This window comes from Hemicordylus capensis, chromosome 1 (genome assembly GCF_027244095.1).
Source record: "Hemicordylus capensis ecotype Gifberg chromosome 1, rHemCap1.1.pri, whole genome shotgun sequence".
Taxonomy (NCBI): Eukaryota; Metazoa; Chordata; class Lepidosauria; order Squamata; family Cordylidae; genus Hemicordylus; species Hemicordylus capensis.
This window is the reverse complement of record NC_069657.1, coordinates 220,729,040-220,746,318: the sequence shown is the minus strand read 5'-3', so window position 1 is coordinate 220,746,318 and position 17,279 is coordinate 220,729,040. Positions and strand designations below refer to the sequence as shown.

Below are 17,279 nucleotides of genomic sequence, written 5' to 3'. Positions count from 1 at the left end.
CAAGGTCATTCACATAATTGAAAACACCGGCCGGTGGCCGAAGGGAGGACTGGCAGGGAGGCAGGCTCCTACCTGCCTCCCCGCACATGATCCATTTTCTTTGAAGGCTCTGCCACGTTTGAAGATGAACCACGTTGCAGTGAGCGGCAGAGCAGGAAGCTGGAAGAGGAAGTCCTCCGGCATCCCTCAAAGCACCGCATCAGGAAAGCAGTGCATTAGGGTAGGGTTTCTTAACCTTGGGCCCCCAGATGTTGGACTACAACTACCATCACCCCCAGATATCACCTTTGTGGCCAAGGATGATGGGAGTTGCAGTCCAAAAACATCTGGGGGCCCAGGCTTAGGAAACCCTGCATGAGGGGATTTACCCACAGCCGGGTGCTCTAGCCGCCAGACTCTCTGTATGCTTGGGCTGCAGGCAGCCCAAGCACACACACAATTGGGGACCCAAGGAAAAGGGCACACTCGCAGAGTCACACCCTTCTACTTGGCTAAAAGCCCAGTGGGGAACCGCGGGCTCTTCAGGGGGCAGTGCCAGGATATGCCCCAATCCTGGTGCTTCACACAAGCAGTGCTACCCCGGTAGGGCTGCACAAGCCAGGGAAGGGCTGCTCACGTGAACAGCCTTTGTGTATTGTGACTTCCAAGCAGCAACCATATTGTATGTCTGAAGTGGGCCTCACTCACTTTCAGTGGAGTGACTGACCTCTTTGATACTTGCTGTCCTTTTCAGCACACACCTCTCTCTTTCTTGTCATCTTCCCATTGCGGACAAACTCTCTGGTCTTTATTGGAGGTAGACAGAAACTACCTGGAGGAGCCTCTGGGATTCCCCCATTCATTGCCTGGGGCTGTTTGTTTCTGTGTTCTGGCTCAGAAATAAGATTGTTCAGCAAAGGTGCCAATGGCTTTTCACAGACAACAACCTCAGATTTGGGTTCATTGCAACATTCTCCTGAAAGAAAGGATTGAAAATAACTGGAGTTATTGACATTTTAACAAACCAAAAATGGTCTCTCTAATAAGTTTAAATTCAAAAGCTAAAAAAAAAAATCAAAAATCTTTAAAAGTCTGCGAGGATCACATATTGCTCTCCCCCATGAAAAAGGAGATTTATACACATTGCCTCATTTCGTTTAATATCTCAGCTAGTTATTTGGTGCCAGGGCAGGTATGGAACACTTCTGAATCATAAATCTGATCATGTTAAGTAACAATTTCCTCTTATCTGCAGCTCTCTGGTATTATTTTTGAATAGTTCTTGAGGTAGACTGCAAGGAGACATAAAAGTCTGCTCATGGATGACTAGCTCTATAGAATTGCTGCTCCATATCTTTAAGGAAAAATGGGAAAGCTTCACAAATGCCAGAGGAATTCTTGCTGAGAATATGCTTGATAAGTAATGACCAACAAGTTCACATAGTAGTATTGGCTTTATTGTTAATAAAGAGAAGGCTCATAGGAGGGCCTTCTCTGTGGCCACCCCTCTTCTTTGGAACACCCTCCCCACCCCCAATTCATTCAGCCCCCTCCTTGGTGGCTTTCAAGTCCTCTCTAAAGACCTTCCCCTTATCACCAGGATTTTGCCCTTTAAAAAAAATATTGTTATTGTTCACCGTCTAGAGTCTTTGGAGGAGGCGGTATACAAGAAATTGTAAAAAATAAAATAAAATAAATACCAGCAACAAAAATATTCAGTGACAATATAAAAATGTTAAGTCTCAAAAAGAATGTAAATTCTCACATAAAATTGAAGATCCTCTGCAGGGAAAATGCCCGGTAAACACTGACTGGACAGGGCCAATAAAAATTGTATGAGGGTCTCCTTTAGGGTTTTGGGAAAGACTGGGGGTGAGGAGCGGGGAATTGTCAGGTTAGACTCAAAAGATGAAGACAGAAAAAGACAGTGAGTTAGGACTGTGGTCAACATTCCCCCTCCCTCATACTTTGAAGCTTGCTTTGGTTTTACCTCATGCAGCAGAACACTGTTTGTAGTTTGATTTGTGGGGAGGGACAGAACCTTTCGAAGGAAGCGCAGAGACTGCTTTGATGGATGTACAGTCAGTGTCCTAAGTTGGCTGGGAACAGGAACATGATAGTCTTCTGAAGCAAGACTACCCAAAGCAAGTTATTTTCATATTCAACAAAGGGAGCTGGTGGCGAATTGTTGCTGTCTAGAATTGGGGGTAGGGGGCATTTCCTTTTTATTGAATCACTGTTAATGCATGTGTGCCATTCATCCAGAGCATTCAGTTGTACCTGCTAGCTTTTTCACTTGGGATTTGGGCTCCCTTTCCAACTGAATCAGCAATGGAAGGACCAAAAGTTCTTTTGAGAGTTCACTGGATTTAAGTTTTTCCCTCTGAGCTTTGGGTGAATCTTCTGATATCTGAGGTAACCTGAATATCTCTGGCACCTGGATGAAAAAAAACAAAACACCCTTCAGTTTTGTGTGTGTGTGTGTGTGTTTTTAAACATCTTTGACACCACACTTTGACTTGTGTTATATTTAAGGAAACTGGAGCCATGTTAGGGATGGTCCCTGCAGACACGAAGAGTTCCTGATAAAATCTAGTTTCAGAAATCAGGCATTTTGTCCACCCTATTTATTGTACCCTTTTCAAAATAACATTCAAAAAAATCCATGTTAGTACTTGCTGCATACAGAGAACACTAGGGATGCAATCCAGTGTACAGTTAATCACATTTAATTCCCTTTTCTTTCAATAGAATGTGAAGCCTAATTCTATACATGATTATTCAGAAATAAGTCCCATTGAGCTCAATAGGATTTACTTCCAAGTAAGTGAACAGCTTATCAGAAACAGAAGATTAAGAATGATGTCACTGTTTACCTTCCAGAGGTAAAACTGTACTTTTCTCTAGTTGCAGTAAAGTTAAACCAAAATGCTACCTAACTGGTACTGCAGTAGGGAATCATACAAGATGATAGACTAGACTGTTGAGTCTTTAGGTTTTCCAGACATGGGGCATTATTGCAGGAGGAAGTGTGATAAATGCAAACCAGAGTCACTACAGCTGTTCACACGAACTGCCTCTTTTTGCTCCCCCCCACTTTGTTCTGTCCACACAGTTCTCCCCTGGCCAGGTAAACCAAGGTCATGTGAACAACCTTATAATCTGTTCGAGATTCTGCTGCAGCTATACATTCAGACAACCCAACAGGGCCATAAAAAGCAAAAAATTAAACAAAAAGGCAAGAAAAAGAAGGTGAAGCACAATCAAAACCCTGAACACCAAGCTTTTACAGCCACAGGATGCTTTCCCGGGCAAGTAAGAGAGTGAATGTGTACCAGTACACCAATTTTTTTTCAAACAAACAAGAGCAGAGCAGAAATCCAGCAAAGTACCTGGACTACCAGAAGTGAAGTGTGTGCCACAGAAAAGAGGAGTGCCCAGTTGAGGAAGTGGGGTGTGTGTGCCATAGGCCGAGTCTGCACCCACTCTATCTGTCTACAAAGCATATTCTGCAATGCCATTTTCAGTTTAAGAGTACTACTTTTTTAAGATGGTCATTTCCCACACTGAAGGGCTAATCGTCATGAAAAAAGCTGGGAAGGGCCTTTTGTCATCTGAACACCCCACAACTGTGACCATTGTTAAGCTTCTATAAATCACCATCTGGAAAACTCCTATATTAAGAATTGTTCTGTGGCTTTCTCACCCTGTTCAAAGATAGAAGATATATAAGTTTATTCGGTCATTGACCAGCAAACATTTACAATAAACCAGTACGTATTTTACAAATAATATAACAAAACCTGGCCATAACTGAAATAATATCAGTGTCCTCATTAGTTAAAAGATAATTTAAATAAAATTCATCAGACTGTCCAGGCAAATTGTCTAACATAGGAGATAAAAGTCTTAAACGGGGTTCCCTATAAAAATCACAATAAAGAATAACGTGTGAGGTAGATTCTATAACCCCTTTGCCACACGGGCAAAGTCGTAAAAATAGCAGAACTCCCTTGAACCTGCCATCTAATATTGCTGTAGGAAGAACATTTAAACGTGCTAAAGTGAGGGCTCATCCAAATTTAGGGACAAGCACCACATCAAAGTACTTAGCTGGTTTGAAATTAATAGCTTGACTCCCTAAGTATAAACCCTGCTTGAGCCATGCACCTTCTTGTTGAACTTCTATATCCAGGACACGTTGCTTAACTAACTTCCTGGCTTGCTCAATTCCTACAGTATGCAAATCCTCTATGGAGAGGCCAAAAAAGGAAAATTTGCTCAACACAGCTCGTTTCCAGCTCGAATTAAAACCACCATTCATAGCCAAAGAGGCTAAACCCGCCTGTCCAAAACTCAATTTTAACCAAAATCGAAAAATACAGCACCAGTATAAGGATTCCAATCTAATAAGACCAACTTCTCTTCTGATGTCAGCATTCGGAGCACGACATGGAACTTGCAAAATGCATCTGATAAACTTAGTCTGGATAGCCTCCAGTAAGGCAAAATTACTTGCAAGTCCCAGTTGGGCTCCATATAAGAGCAAAGCCAGTACTTTGGCTATATAAAGTCTCACTGTCGCAGGTATAAAAGCAGCACCATGTGTAAAATGATAAGATTTGATCTTATTTACAACCATTTGAGCAGACTACCTGATGGAGTTAAAATGGGCATTTCTAGAGCCAACAGACTGAAACGTAATTCCTAGATATTTAAAGGAATTAACCTGCTCAATCTTGTTTCTTTGTATGGACCAATTATAATGCCTAGCTTGCTTGGCGAACACTAAGACTTTAGTGTTACTATAATTTATTTCAATAGACCCTTGGTTACAAAATGATGAGAAGAGTCTTAGGGCACACTTAAGGCCTACAGGTGTCTGCGACATAATAGCCATGTCATCTGCATATAATAATATGGAGACGTGCCTATTGGCTAACTTTGGTGGATGAATAGAGAGGGTGGGCAGACAAGTAACCACAGAATTAACGTAGATGTTGAACAAAATAGGAGCAAGTATACAGCCCTGACGTACTCCTCTAAAAGTTAGAATTTCCGATGTTAACTGTCCAGTTGGGCCATAACGAACTTTCAAACAAGTATGCTTATGCAGACTAACAATAAGTTTGAGTAATCTTTTATCTATTCCAAGAACTTCCAGTTTAGACCACAGTCTCTCTCTAGAAACTGAATCAAATGCAGCTTTAAGATTAATGAATGCTATCAATGAATGCTTAAGATCAATGAATGGAGAGGAGAGCTGGTCTTGTGGTAGCAAGCATGACTTGTCCCCAAAGCTAAGCAAGGTCTGCCCTGGTTGCATATGAATGGGAGACTTTATGTTTGAGCACTGCAGGATATTCCCCTCAGCCGCTCTGGGAGCCACTCTGGGAAGAGCAGAAGGTTTCAGGTTCCCTCCCTGGCTTCTCCAAGATAGGGCTGAGAGAGATTCCTGCCTGCAACCTTGGAGAAGTCGCTGCCAGTCTGTGAAGACAATACTGAGCTAGATAGACGAATGGTCTGAATCAGTATATGGCAGTTTCCTATGTTCCTGTGTACATAAAGTGCTGAACCTGGGAACCTAGAATACTTCTCTGCCAGAAATTGAAGGGTAAAAGCATGTTCCGTGGTAGAACGACCCTCCCGAAAGCCTGCCTGCTCGATAGCTAAAATGTTATTTGCCTCAATCCAGTCTAGAAGTTTTATCAAAAGATGCCTCACGTAAATTTTACTAATAACATTAAGTAAGCTAATGGGACGATAGTTGGCTGGGTCCTTTTTAAGCCTACAGCACCCAGTATTCCCATGCGGTCTCCCATCTAAGTACTAACCAGGCCTGACCCTGCTTAACTTCCGAGATCAGACGGAATCGGGTGCTTTCAGGGTGGTGTGGCTGTAGGCTCAGGATGCTCAGGCTTTCTCACCCTGTTTGTTCCAGGCTGTGTTCAGGAAGTTTCCTTCCCAAATTATTAAAGAAAAGGTAAAGTTTTGCCGTCGAGTCGGTGTTGACTCCTGGAGACCACAGAGCCCTGTGGTTGTCTTTGGCAGAGTACAGGAGGGGTTGACCATTGCCTCCTCCCGCACAGTACGAGATGATGCCTTTCAGCATCTTCCTATATCGCTGCTGCCCAATATAGGTCTTTCCCATAGTCTGGGAAACATACCAGTGGGGATTCGAACAGGCAACCTCTGGCTTGCTAGTCAAGTCATTTCCCCAGTGCGCCAGTAGGTGGCTAGTCCCAGATTATTACTGCCCACAAATTAGTCTTTGACAAACTCCATTTGATTGCTGTTAGTGAGGCTATTTCTTTTCTTCATTCCCAAAACTGGGAATTGACTTTTTAATTGGAAAAAATAAAAATAAAAACTGACCTGCTTCCTATGCTCCTTCCTGACTCCACTTTGTTCTGTGTTTGTGTCTGGTTGAATAGGAGGGAACAAGGTTGTTTCGAAGAAGGGTCCTCTTTCTCTGCTGTCTGGGTTTTTCAGATGCTTTTGGCTAACTGCAGAATCCCAGAGAAGAAAAGAGATCAAACACTGGCCTTGATCTAGATCAAGTTAGTCACCCATGGACATTTTACAATGTATTCAATCTATTATTTATTAAAACATTTTGATGATCTTTCCAAAAATTCTCAGCAGCTTACCAACATAATTAAAAAGCATGAAACAATTAAACCACTGGAACTTCTCAAAGAATCAGACCAATAATTAGACATTAAAAAACAGTTGCGTCACAGCAGCTAGTATAATACAGGTGGCCCTCGTTATTCATGGACACATGGATCGCGCTTTCGTATATCCGCGGCTGGGTCTTAGAGACCCAGTTTCTTTATCTGTGGGTAGAAAAAGCCCATCTGCAGTTGTGAGCGTCTGGAAATGACCCAGCAATGACTTCCAATGTCATTTCCGGCCATCATTTTACAGTGGAGAGCCATTTTATAGCTCTTTAAAAAACAAATGGTGGTGGGTGAGTATTTTATTGTTTGGAGGGTTTGGGGGCATAGCTGGGGACATGAAGAATAAGGTACAGTGCTTTTGTCCTATTATTTCTGCCTCCCTTGCTTTTTTTGGCCAGGAACCTAACCCCTAGATTTCCATAGTGGTAAGGTTGTGAGGAGAAACTTAAGTACGTAGTACACCGCCCTGGGCTCCTTGGAGGAAGAGCGGGATATAAAATGCAAATAATAATAATAACTATTATTATTGTTGTCGTTCGTGTTTTCTGCATTCACACCTATAGGCAAGCATGGAACCCCCACGAATAATGAGGGCCACCAGTACTATTCAAGTTCCAAAAGCTTGCCATGGGGCCTTTCAGAATTATCTAAATATCAGTACCTTGAAGGAGGGCAACAGCAATTAGAGAATGTATGTATTTTCGGAGACAGTTCCAAACAACAAATTGTTTGCCTCTGTCTAAAGGGCAGATATGATTGCTTTTTCATTAGGAATCCTCAGGAGTATTCACTTTATTGAAATAATCAACTAATGGCTTTTAATTAATTGACAACGTCATTTCTTACTACTGTACGCGATCTTTCTTCCAGGGAAAAAGCCTCCATAGAAAGTCACATGGGATTTCTCACACCAGAGCTTAGAAGCATCAATACTGGCATTCTCCAAAGCTGGATGCTCTACAGATGGGTTTGGTATTTCACTGTGCCCTTGATCTTCCGTTGCAGTCTTGCCATCTTGGTGAACTCCTACCCATGTGTCCTAGAAGATGGCAGAACAGGAGTGCTTGAAAAGATGCATTCATGAATGATTGTTTCAGGCCTCATCATATTGAAGAGTAACATCTCTGTCTCCTCTCCAGCCACCTTCTGTAGAGTGAGAGTCAGAGGAGAGCTGGTCTTGTGGTAGCTTGTCCCCATAGCTAAGCAGGGTCTGCCCTGGTGGCATATGAATGGGAGACTTGATGTGTGAGCACTGCAAGATATTCCCCTCAGGGGATGGAACTGCTCTGGGAAGAGCAGAAGGTTCCAAGTTCCCTCTCTGGCATCTCCAAGATAGGGCTGAGAGAGATTCCTGCCTGCAACCTTGGAGAAGCCACTGTCAGTCTGGGAAGACAATACTGAGCTAGATAGACCAATGGTCTGACTCAGTATATGGCAGTTTCCTATGTTCCTAGCCTCAGTGGTGGGTTACTTGGGGAAGTCCCCAAGTCAACTGTATTAAAAAGAGGCCTGTATTAAAGAGGCCCTAACATGAAGTGGGCTGCTTTAGGTAGCAGATTCTGGTCACTATAAAAGGGCAATGAACTGTGGATCAATTAATTATTATATATCCATGAGACAGGCATTTGGATTTTCCACCTCAGATAGAAACATATCTTCATTCATCTGTGGGGGGAATACTCACTGCTGCCATCACTTTGAGGTGAGAGAGCAGAATGAGAAAACAATGGCTCCGCTCACATGCACTTCTGTTTTTTACCAGCAGGTGGAGCAAGTGGTACAAAACTCAAAGGCTCAAGAGATCAAAGTGAAATAAAGACTGTTGTTGGGATCAAAGCATTTCTGATGCCTCCTGGTTACTCCTGAGAAGACAAGGAAGTGGCATGGGAATACACAAGGGTGAGGGCAGTTTAAGACTTAACTGTAAAATGGTTGCAAGTCTTCCTACCTCTGTGCCATCCCACCCTTCACCACACACACACACACACACACACACACTACACAGGGCCTGGAGCACCCAGAATTGGTTTCCTTCTACCTATCCCCATGTGAAGCTACCTTCTTTATGAGACAAGAAAGGAATAATGAAGAGGCTCTTTTTTTGCTTGAAGGGAATAGGGAACATGTAGAGTGACTAGATGTAGCAGGGGACAGAGCTTCTGCACCCTCTAGTCAAGAAGAAGGAATTTAAGGAAGTGCACTTTCCTCCACCTATGGAACAAGAGTTATGGCCTCAAGCTTTGCTCTGCTGCTGGACACATGGCCCTGGCTGGCTTGCATGATCTACGCACAGCAAGGTAGAACCCCCCACCCCAACATAGGACCTTTTAGTGTGGATACAGCTATAGATTTGTATGTGGGTAGACGCCACTAGAATGATCCATCCACCACTCCCAAAAGCAGGGGATCTACATTGTGGTTAATTTATACCGTGGGTGAGCTATATTGTGTACAAATGAATGCACGTAAACCCCAGTTCACACTAAAGGTGCCACATGAGAGGTGTCTGCAAGAGGCTGCATTGCATTCTTAGTTCTACGTTCCAGGGCTCAGTTCCATTCTACGGCATGTAGGATGCGCAGCTCGAAGAACATCAATACTATGCTGTGCTATCTCTGTACTGTTAAGAGCTTGGCGCCTGAGTAGGGTTTCGCCTTAAGGCAATGCCTGGTCAAGATCTAGGATTTGACAAAAGAGATAATGTTCCTTAATGGTGCAGGATGCTTCCTTAATGGCAGATCTGCTGCAAATGGGGTGGTGGTGGTGGTGGTAGGAATTGCTGCTTGTGGGAGGGGACTGTTGAGGTGAAAATGGTACAGGAGGAAAGGATGAACAAGACAAAAGGACCACTTCTGGTCCACTTCTGCATTAAGCCTGACCTGTAAAATGGGTTTAATGTCTTGTGTCCTTTGCCTTTTAGTATGTCTGGGTAGAAAACTGGGGGAGGGGGGGAATGTTGCAATACCTCTAGAATCTCTTTGTGTGCTGCATTCTGTCTCCAAGTGGTCTCCTTTGTATGGGGAGGTCTCAGATGAAAACTCAGCCTTCTGACTGAAACTCTTAAAGGAAGTCGGGCTCTTCTTCTGGCATGTTTTTCTTCTCCATTGCCTTCCACCAGCCAAGCTTCATTCTCAGATTGCTTATGAGATGAAGGATCAAGGCCTGCAGGACAAGTGCAAGAGTCAGTATTCCAGCACAAAATGAAGTGCTTAGATAGCATGTAGAAGAGGCCCTTGCAGAGGGGAAAACTGTGGCATTAGGCAGGTCTCACTTGTGACCTTTACATTGGCTTCTGCATTTCTCATCTTGAAAATCTGCAAGGACAACCATAGGCTAGAGTGAGCGTTTGCAATGTACTCTTTTCTGCTCTGCATTAACATTCACATCTGTGCATACACAATGAAGATTGGCTCAACTGTAGAAACATGCCTGAGGCAGAAAATCCTAATAGCTCCTTTCTCTTTACAATTAACATGGGGTACAATATACTGGGAACTTTTCCTGTGCAAACTCCATTGAAATGAAGGACACTCATGCAGGAGCAGCTATACAGAAGTCAGAAACAGCCCTTCTATGAGCAGAAAAGGCTTCTGCTAGTGAAAAGTCACATTTGGACTGAAGCCTCTCTTTTTATAGGAACATAGGAAGCTGCCTTATTCCGAGTCAGACCATTGGTCCATCTAACTCAGGATTGTCTACTACTACACAGACTGGCAACGGCTTCTCCAAGGTTGCAGGCAGGAGTCTCTCTCAGCCCTATCATGGAGATGCCAGGGAGGGAACTTGGAATCTAGATGCTCTTCCCAGAGCAACTCCATCCCTTAAGGGGAATGTCTTACAGCGCTCACACATGTAGCCTCCCATTCAAATGCAAACCAAGTGAACCCTGCTTAGCAAGGAGGACAATTCTATCTATCTATCTATCTAATTTTCTACTGTACCTGGATTAATCTGTTGTTCTGACTCAGTCTGTACATATGGGCAAGGTGAACATAAAATTTGGAGATTATATTTTGGAGGAGTCACGGACAAATCCTGTTGCTTCTTTCTGTGATCTTGTGATTTCTCCTCAAGCAACAGGGGATCTCTGATATATCCTGGAATGTAAACAGTGGATATAGCATACATATATCACTTGTGGTGGAAAGGGGAATAACAGTAAATATCTTGGATTGGCCATAGTGCATTGGAAAATCAGACAGTTAAGCTCAGTCATCAGACACTAGACCCTACACTTCCAAAGCATAGGCACTCTTGTTGCACAAAAGCACAAATAATGTGAGTACTTCTGGCACTCTGGAAGTGCTCTGTTAGACTGGAAATAAGTCTGTGAAGGTTAGAGACATGTTTCCAGTTTAACAGAGCACTTCTGGAGCACTGGAAGAGCTCTGAAGTATTTGCATTATTGCCCAAGAGCGCCTGTTCGTCAGAAGCGCAGGGACTGCATGGAGGCTAGCACGGCAGGTGTGCAGATGTTTTTAGAGCATGAACGCATTAGCCAGGATACCAGCCAACTACAATTCTCACAAAAATAACAGTTGAAGACAAACTAAAATTAAACAAAGCTTATAACAGCCTTCACTGTCCATCTAAAACTGGGCAGTGACGAGGCCAGGGAGACCTCTCTCAGGAGGCTGGAGTAAAAACAATTGAAAAGGCCCTGTCTTGGGTGCCGACCCACTGAATACATCCAGTGGTGGTGGGGAGACACTAAATGAAAACTCTACGGTGATATGGAGTTTGTGGGCAGGTTCATATTGGGGCGAGGCAATTTCTGATGTATTTTATTAAAGGCCATCAACACCATGAATTGAACTTGGAAGCAAACTGTTATGCGGTGAAGCTGGTAAAGAAAAAGTGAAGCTGATGTAAGATTCATGTGATGAGATCCAATCTACCAGCACCAATCAAACTCTGGCAGCTGCATTTTGAGCCAACTGAAGTTTCCAGATTATCTTGAAGGTCAGCCCCACATGGAGTGCACTGTAATAGTCTAACCAGTTGATTGTTAGAGCATGAATGACTGGGGCCAGGTTTGGCTCCTCCAAGAAACAGAGTGGTTGGCATGTAGGCACTCCTGGCCAGTGGTCGCTCTGGTTTTTCCCCATCTCTGTGCAGAATGAGTTTTGTTCTGGCAGTATCAAGGCAATGTGTGCGCACATGTATTCAGAGTGGGGCCTTCCTGATTCAACCTGAACAGGATCTAAAATGAACTGAGCAGACATCCAAGAACTTGTGAGTGCATGCAAGTGCGCACGCCTTAGAGGGAACAGTGCTCTGGCCATTGTGGCCACTTGGCCAACTACAAGCCAGACTGGCTCAGGACTGCAAAGCTAGTGCTTCAGTGCAACTTCATCCCAAGAGGCTGAACACCAGCTTTCAGATCACCAGAATCTCCAAGCAACAGTACTTTGGTCTTGTCAAGTACTTCTGTCTTATCTAGATTACATTTCAGTCTCTGCAGTCCAAAACTGCTACCAGACATGAATGTTCAGGATATTCATTTTGTTTTTGTTTTGTTTTGTTTATATTTCCACCTCTTCCTTAGGACTGAAAGCGGAAACAAGAGGAAGAGTTGGGTACCATTTACTCGTCCATACCAGCCTAGTCCATCTCTCCAGAGAAGCTCCCCCAGTGTTTTCATGTAGATTTTAAATAGAATGGGAGACGAGATGGAATCGTGGAGCAGCCTGTATGTTAAACATCATGGGACGGAGCAGCAGTCTTCCAGGACCACCTCTGGGAACCCACCTACCTAGAAGGATTGAAGCCACCCCAAAATGGTACCTCCTAGTCCCATCCCAGCCAGGTGAACCATAAGGATATAATGATTGATGGCAATAAAATCACAGAGATTCAGAAGAATCCAAAGAGTTACACTTCCTCTGTCCATTTCCCAGGTACAAGTCATCCACCAGGGCTTTAGAAATATTGGTTGACATACAAAGGAAAATTACTCAAAGTAGTTCCATTGAAATTAAAAGACAAGTTAGACTTTGAGTAATTTATTACTTTGAGAATTTTTCTCAATGTATCAGCCATTATTTATTTCAGAAACATGTTTTCCACATTTGATTTTCTGTCTCGTGAGGGAAGCAAAGTTTTCTAAAAGTTCATCAAGGAACATTCACAGCAATTTTCTTTAAACCGGTCCAAGGGTATTCCTTTTAAAAAATATGTGCACTAACTACAGACTAATTTCTGGTAAAACTGACCTGAACACTGAAGCTTTCGTAAAATGCTTGGATCCCAAGTCTGAGAGAGTTTGAGGAGGTATCTCTTAGCTGAATAGCCTGGTCTCATCTGTCTGCCAGACTGGACATCTGGATCACTTAGGAAGTGAAGATATGGCTGCCAAGCTGCATCTTTCTTACCTTTATATAGCTATAAGATGATAACAAAATGTCAAAACTTAAAGTCTCCTCTCTGTGAAGCTGATGATAGTTAAAGGCACCTCCTACTCCTCGAGTTGAAGAGGAAAACCAAACAGTGGTGAATCCAAAAGGTTCAGCATGTTGACAGCCAAAATAATTAAAAATCAGCATCTGAGCTTGAAGACAGGCATGGTATTTTAAGGGCAGCAGGACAGTTAGAAAGCAACCTGACATATTCAATGCAAATCTATCTTCCCGCCCCTGCCCCTGCCTTAGGACAAGCTCTGAAAGTCCAGTTCTGTACATCTTCTGTGTGTTCCAATTTGAACTGCAGAAAAGCAAACTCTGAAGGATATCTCTTGGCTAGCAGTTTTATTATGTATTTATTTACCTATTATTTAAAAGATTTCTTCCCTGCCCCTCCAGCGCACTGCTGCTTGGGGCGACTTGCAATAAAAGAATAAAAACAGACCATCCAGGATTTAAAAATAAATAAAAACACAATAAAACATCATAAAACACAATAGAAGACAGCAAGAATGATAAAAGTCATACACAAGGTGAGACAGCAGTCAGGACTAAAAACTAATTGGCACTGAAGACCCAATTATAGCCAATTTTTAACAGCTTCTTTTAAAAGGGGTTTTTAAAAATTCTTTTTTAAACTGGTCACAGAGGGAGATTGACAAAGTCCCACTGGGAAGGCATTCCAAAGATATGGGGGGGGGGAGTACTACAGCAAAAGCCCCATCCCTAGTCCCCTGGCACCAATCACAGCCAGATCGCCCACACATCCCTCGGCACCAATCACATTTGTGTGAATGACGGGGACAAGAGAAGGGCTCAATTTGATGGTCTGAGGGCCTGGCAGATTCATATGGGCGAATGTGGTCCATCCAAGAGATCCTTCGGCCCCAAACTGTGTAGGGTTTTAAAGGTCCATGCCACCACAAAACAGTTTTGCAACTGTTTTTGTAAATGTTTGAATAGTTTTTAATAACATGAAGAAAGAAGAAACATATATATGCTACTTTAAATCATTTTGTTCTGAAGGTGGACAGTCTGCCTGAAGAAAAGTGGCAAGAGGATGGCTGAATTGGAGTTTGGCCTGATGGTATGGCTGGTCCCAATCCAGCACTAATTACATGTAAACAAGACCTTAACTTGTAACTAGCTGCAGGAGAATGAGGATTAGGGTGCACATTTGACTCAAGATCAACTTCTTAAAGTATTCTGTGAATTACTCCTATTTCCTGGAGTTTGCCTAATTTTTAATCATTCCATGTTCGGTTTCATCTACGACTGGAAAGAATAAGTGCCAAAGGCCATAATAATGCAGAATAAACAATAACTATAGACAGAATGTCTCCTACTATACTACACACAAACAAAACCTGTTGTCACTTGATTTTCAGCACCCTCATGCTTGTGAGATTGCTTAACTGCAAGAAGAAACCGGCTTTGTGACTGCAGTAACCAGATTATATGTACTGCATCTTTTAGGTAATAATCTACAAACATAGTTGAGAGGCTTTATGAGGCTGTCCCTACCCAGGCTTGGGCAGTCCTACCTGGGTAGGGCTGCTTGTGTGAAGCGTTGGGACTGAGGCCGATCCCAGGGCTCCCTTCCCAGTTAGCCCGGGAAAATAACCCAACCAGGGTTGTGTGACAGCCACCTAATGCTGCAGTGAGCCAGAGGTTGCCAGTTCGAATCCCCGCTGGTGTGTTTCCCAGATGATATAGCGATATATATATATATATATATATATATATATATATATATATATATATGATACAGGAAGTTGCTGAAAGGCATCATCTCACACTGTGCAGGAGATGGCAATGGTAACTCTCTCCTGTATTCTACCAAAAGAAAACTACAGGGCTCTGTGGTCGCCAGGAGTCGACATCGACTCGACGGCACACTTTACCTTTAGGGTTGTGTGAATGCTCAGGCTACACACAGCCTGAGCATACACAGAGCCAGGTGCCTATAGCACCTGACCAACGGGGGAATCCCTCAGTGCACCATGCTCATTGCGCATTTTCTTGGCCCCCAGAACATTACTTGCAGCAGCGCTGGTTATGTGAGCGTGTGAGCCATGTGGCTCAGTTCATAGCTGGATCATCTAGGGGGAAGGTAAGTGCACTCCTGCCTTCCCCCAGCCTGCCCTCCCCGATCCAGAAGGTGGTTGTGTGAACGACCTTTATTTCTGAGGAGACTTACAGTCTTTCTGGTTTTACATGACCACAGTGATGACTGCATATATTGCAAAAAGAAATAGCTAAACCGAAGAGCTCACAAATATACAAACACACACACACACACACGTTGAAACATGCAAAAATTGTCGAGCTTGCATTTTTTAATGGTGGCAGAGGAAAGTGGCACCACTAATTAGTAGGCTTGCTGTAGCCCCTATTAAACCTGCCACCTTCTGAGTTGGTAGCTAGAGGTTGGGTGAGGGACTCCTACGGGAATGAAGCTTCCAGCAAACATAACTCATCATGGTCCAGCCAGAAAACATGTACTTATGGAAGATGGTCCCCTGTTCCAAAGGGGCTCACAAGGTTTACTGCCTCACAGTGGTGGCACCAAAAAATATATCGAGGGTGGGGGCACAGAAGGGACAAAGTGCATTTATGGGTGGGCAAGCCATGTCCCACATATCACATTTCTTAAATAGAATCGGGGGGCAGGTGGTGGTGGGGAATTACTTGTCTAGGGAGTGCTTGTCCCCCACACCCCCTCTGGAGCTGCCCTTGCTGCCTTGTCTGTTTGTGAGAACCATACCAATATTAACACATTTTCTGGGGTAAGGCAACATCAGGGAAAAGCTGAATCCTCCTCTGAGAAAGGAGGTAGTGAGCAGCATCCGGGGGCAGAGCAATAACTGGGAGGACGAGTTCAAAGAACGTCCACCACAGAACTCCCAAGAGCCACCTGGCTCTCCCCTCCCCCCCGAGATCCAGCTGGCCCCATTATTCCCAGCTGATGCCCCACACAGGGCAGGGGCATGGACAGCAGCCCCCAGGAGGGCCAGCACAGGCCTCCGGAGTTCATTTCCCAGCCGACAACAAAGACAGTTGGATGTTTTCTTCGTTCTCTCCCTCACTCAGAGCAAGGAAGAGAACCAAGAAAATGCCCAGCAGCCGACAATGAAGTCAGATTGGAAATGAACTCAGGAGGCCTGTGTTGTTGGCCCTTCCAGGTGCTGGCCCCGCCCCCTGCCTGTGACATCACATGCAGTGGCGTAGCTAGCGCTCATGAGGGGCCACCAGAGCGAGGGGCAAACACGAACCCTCTCTCCCCTCGCTACACGCCTGGCAGCATCATAGGATTGATGCCAAGTCAGTCAGCCAGGACCCAGAGGTTCCTGGCAAGCACATGCTCCAGGAGGGCGTGATGTGCAAACCCGCCAACTGGCGGTTCCTCACCTGCCTGCTTTCGAGTCGACCAGCTTTCTTTGCCCAGCTTCAAATCTTGGCTACGAAGGTTGGGCAGAAATCACTAGAATTTCAGGCGGATGGGTTCCCGGCTTACCAACTCGGTGTGATTGTGTGAAGCCACCCACTGACTCAGAAGTTGTCTTCACAGTTGTTGAGCTCCTGTTGGCTAGCGCCCACTTTTAATGTGCATTGATTTGTTGTTTTTAGATGGAGGAGCATCAGTCATAGAGCTCTCTCATTTAATCTGAAGTGATACCGTCCAACACAAATTTATTACTTCATCTGTGAGAACTGGACCACTCCATCCACATGTAACCCTTTTTGCTAACAGGGCAAAGCGATACCTTTTAAAGTGGTGGCTCTCTTATATGGAGAGCCAGCGTGGTGTAGTGGTTAGAGTGCTGGATTAGGACCGGGGCGACCCGTGTTCAAATCCCCATTCAGCCATGATACTAGCTGGGTGACTCTGGGCCAGTCACTTCTCTCTCAGCCTAGCCTACTTCACAGGGTTGTTGTGAAAGAGAAACTCAAGCATGTAGTACACTGCTCTGGGCTCCTTGGAGGAAGAGCGGGATATAAATGTAAAATAATAATAATAATAATAATATATTAGCAGGAGAGAACCACTATCCCTATACAAGCTCACAGCATTGCTCCATATGTGGCTGTGGTTGTGTTTCTTTTTAGATTGTGAGTGTTTTCGTGACAAGAAGAAATCTTGTCATTCCTTTTGCTATGTAAACTGCTTTGAGACTATATTTTTTGTTGTTGAAAAGTATTATATAAATATATA

General features: G+C 44.0%; 1 protein-coding gene and 1 non-coding gene across 8 annotated transcripts in view; both read right to left on the bottom strand.

Annotated features, from left to right (window-relative positions):
* KIAA2012 (KIAA2012 ortholog) overlaps window positions 1–17,279 on the bottom strand; it is a 123,717-nt gene that overhangs the window by 92,213 nt on the left and 14,225 nt on the right. For 5 of the 7 annotated variants that reach the window (XR_008313633.1, XR_008313635.1, XR_008313638.1 and 2 more), the window contains exons 3-9: window positions 12,878–13,046; window positions 10,604–10,759; window positions 9,628–9,824; window positions 7,509–7,701; window positions 6,355–6,485; window positions 2,260–2,416; window positions 707–955 (exon numbers count right to left, since the gene is read on the bottom strand). Coding sequence is in view for 1 of the 7 variants with exons in the window: in XM_053285341.1 (XP_053141316.1) it covers window positions 707–955; window positions 2,260–2,416; window positions 6,355–6,485; window positions 7,509–7,701; window positions 9,628–9,824; window positions 10,604–10,759; window positions 12,878–13,046 (1,252 nt within the window). In the remaining 6 variants the exon portion in view is untranslated. Of the gene's footprint in view, window positions 1–706; window positions 956–2,259; window positions 2,417–6,354; window positions 6,486–7,508; window positions 7,702–9,627; window positions 9,825–10,603; window positions 10,760–12,877; window positions 13,047–15,830; window positions 15,918–16,474; window positions 16,560–17,279 lie in introns of those variants that run through there. The other 2 variants (XR_008313636.1, XR_008313637.1) reach the window with 2 other exon arrangements.
* On the bottom strand, window positions 5,765–5,883 carry LOC128341397 (5S ribosomal RNA). The gene has a single exon (XR_008314400.1). It is a non-coding gene; the product is annotated as a 5S ribosomal RNA (ribosomal RNA).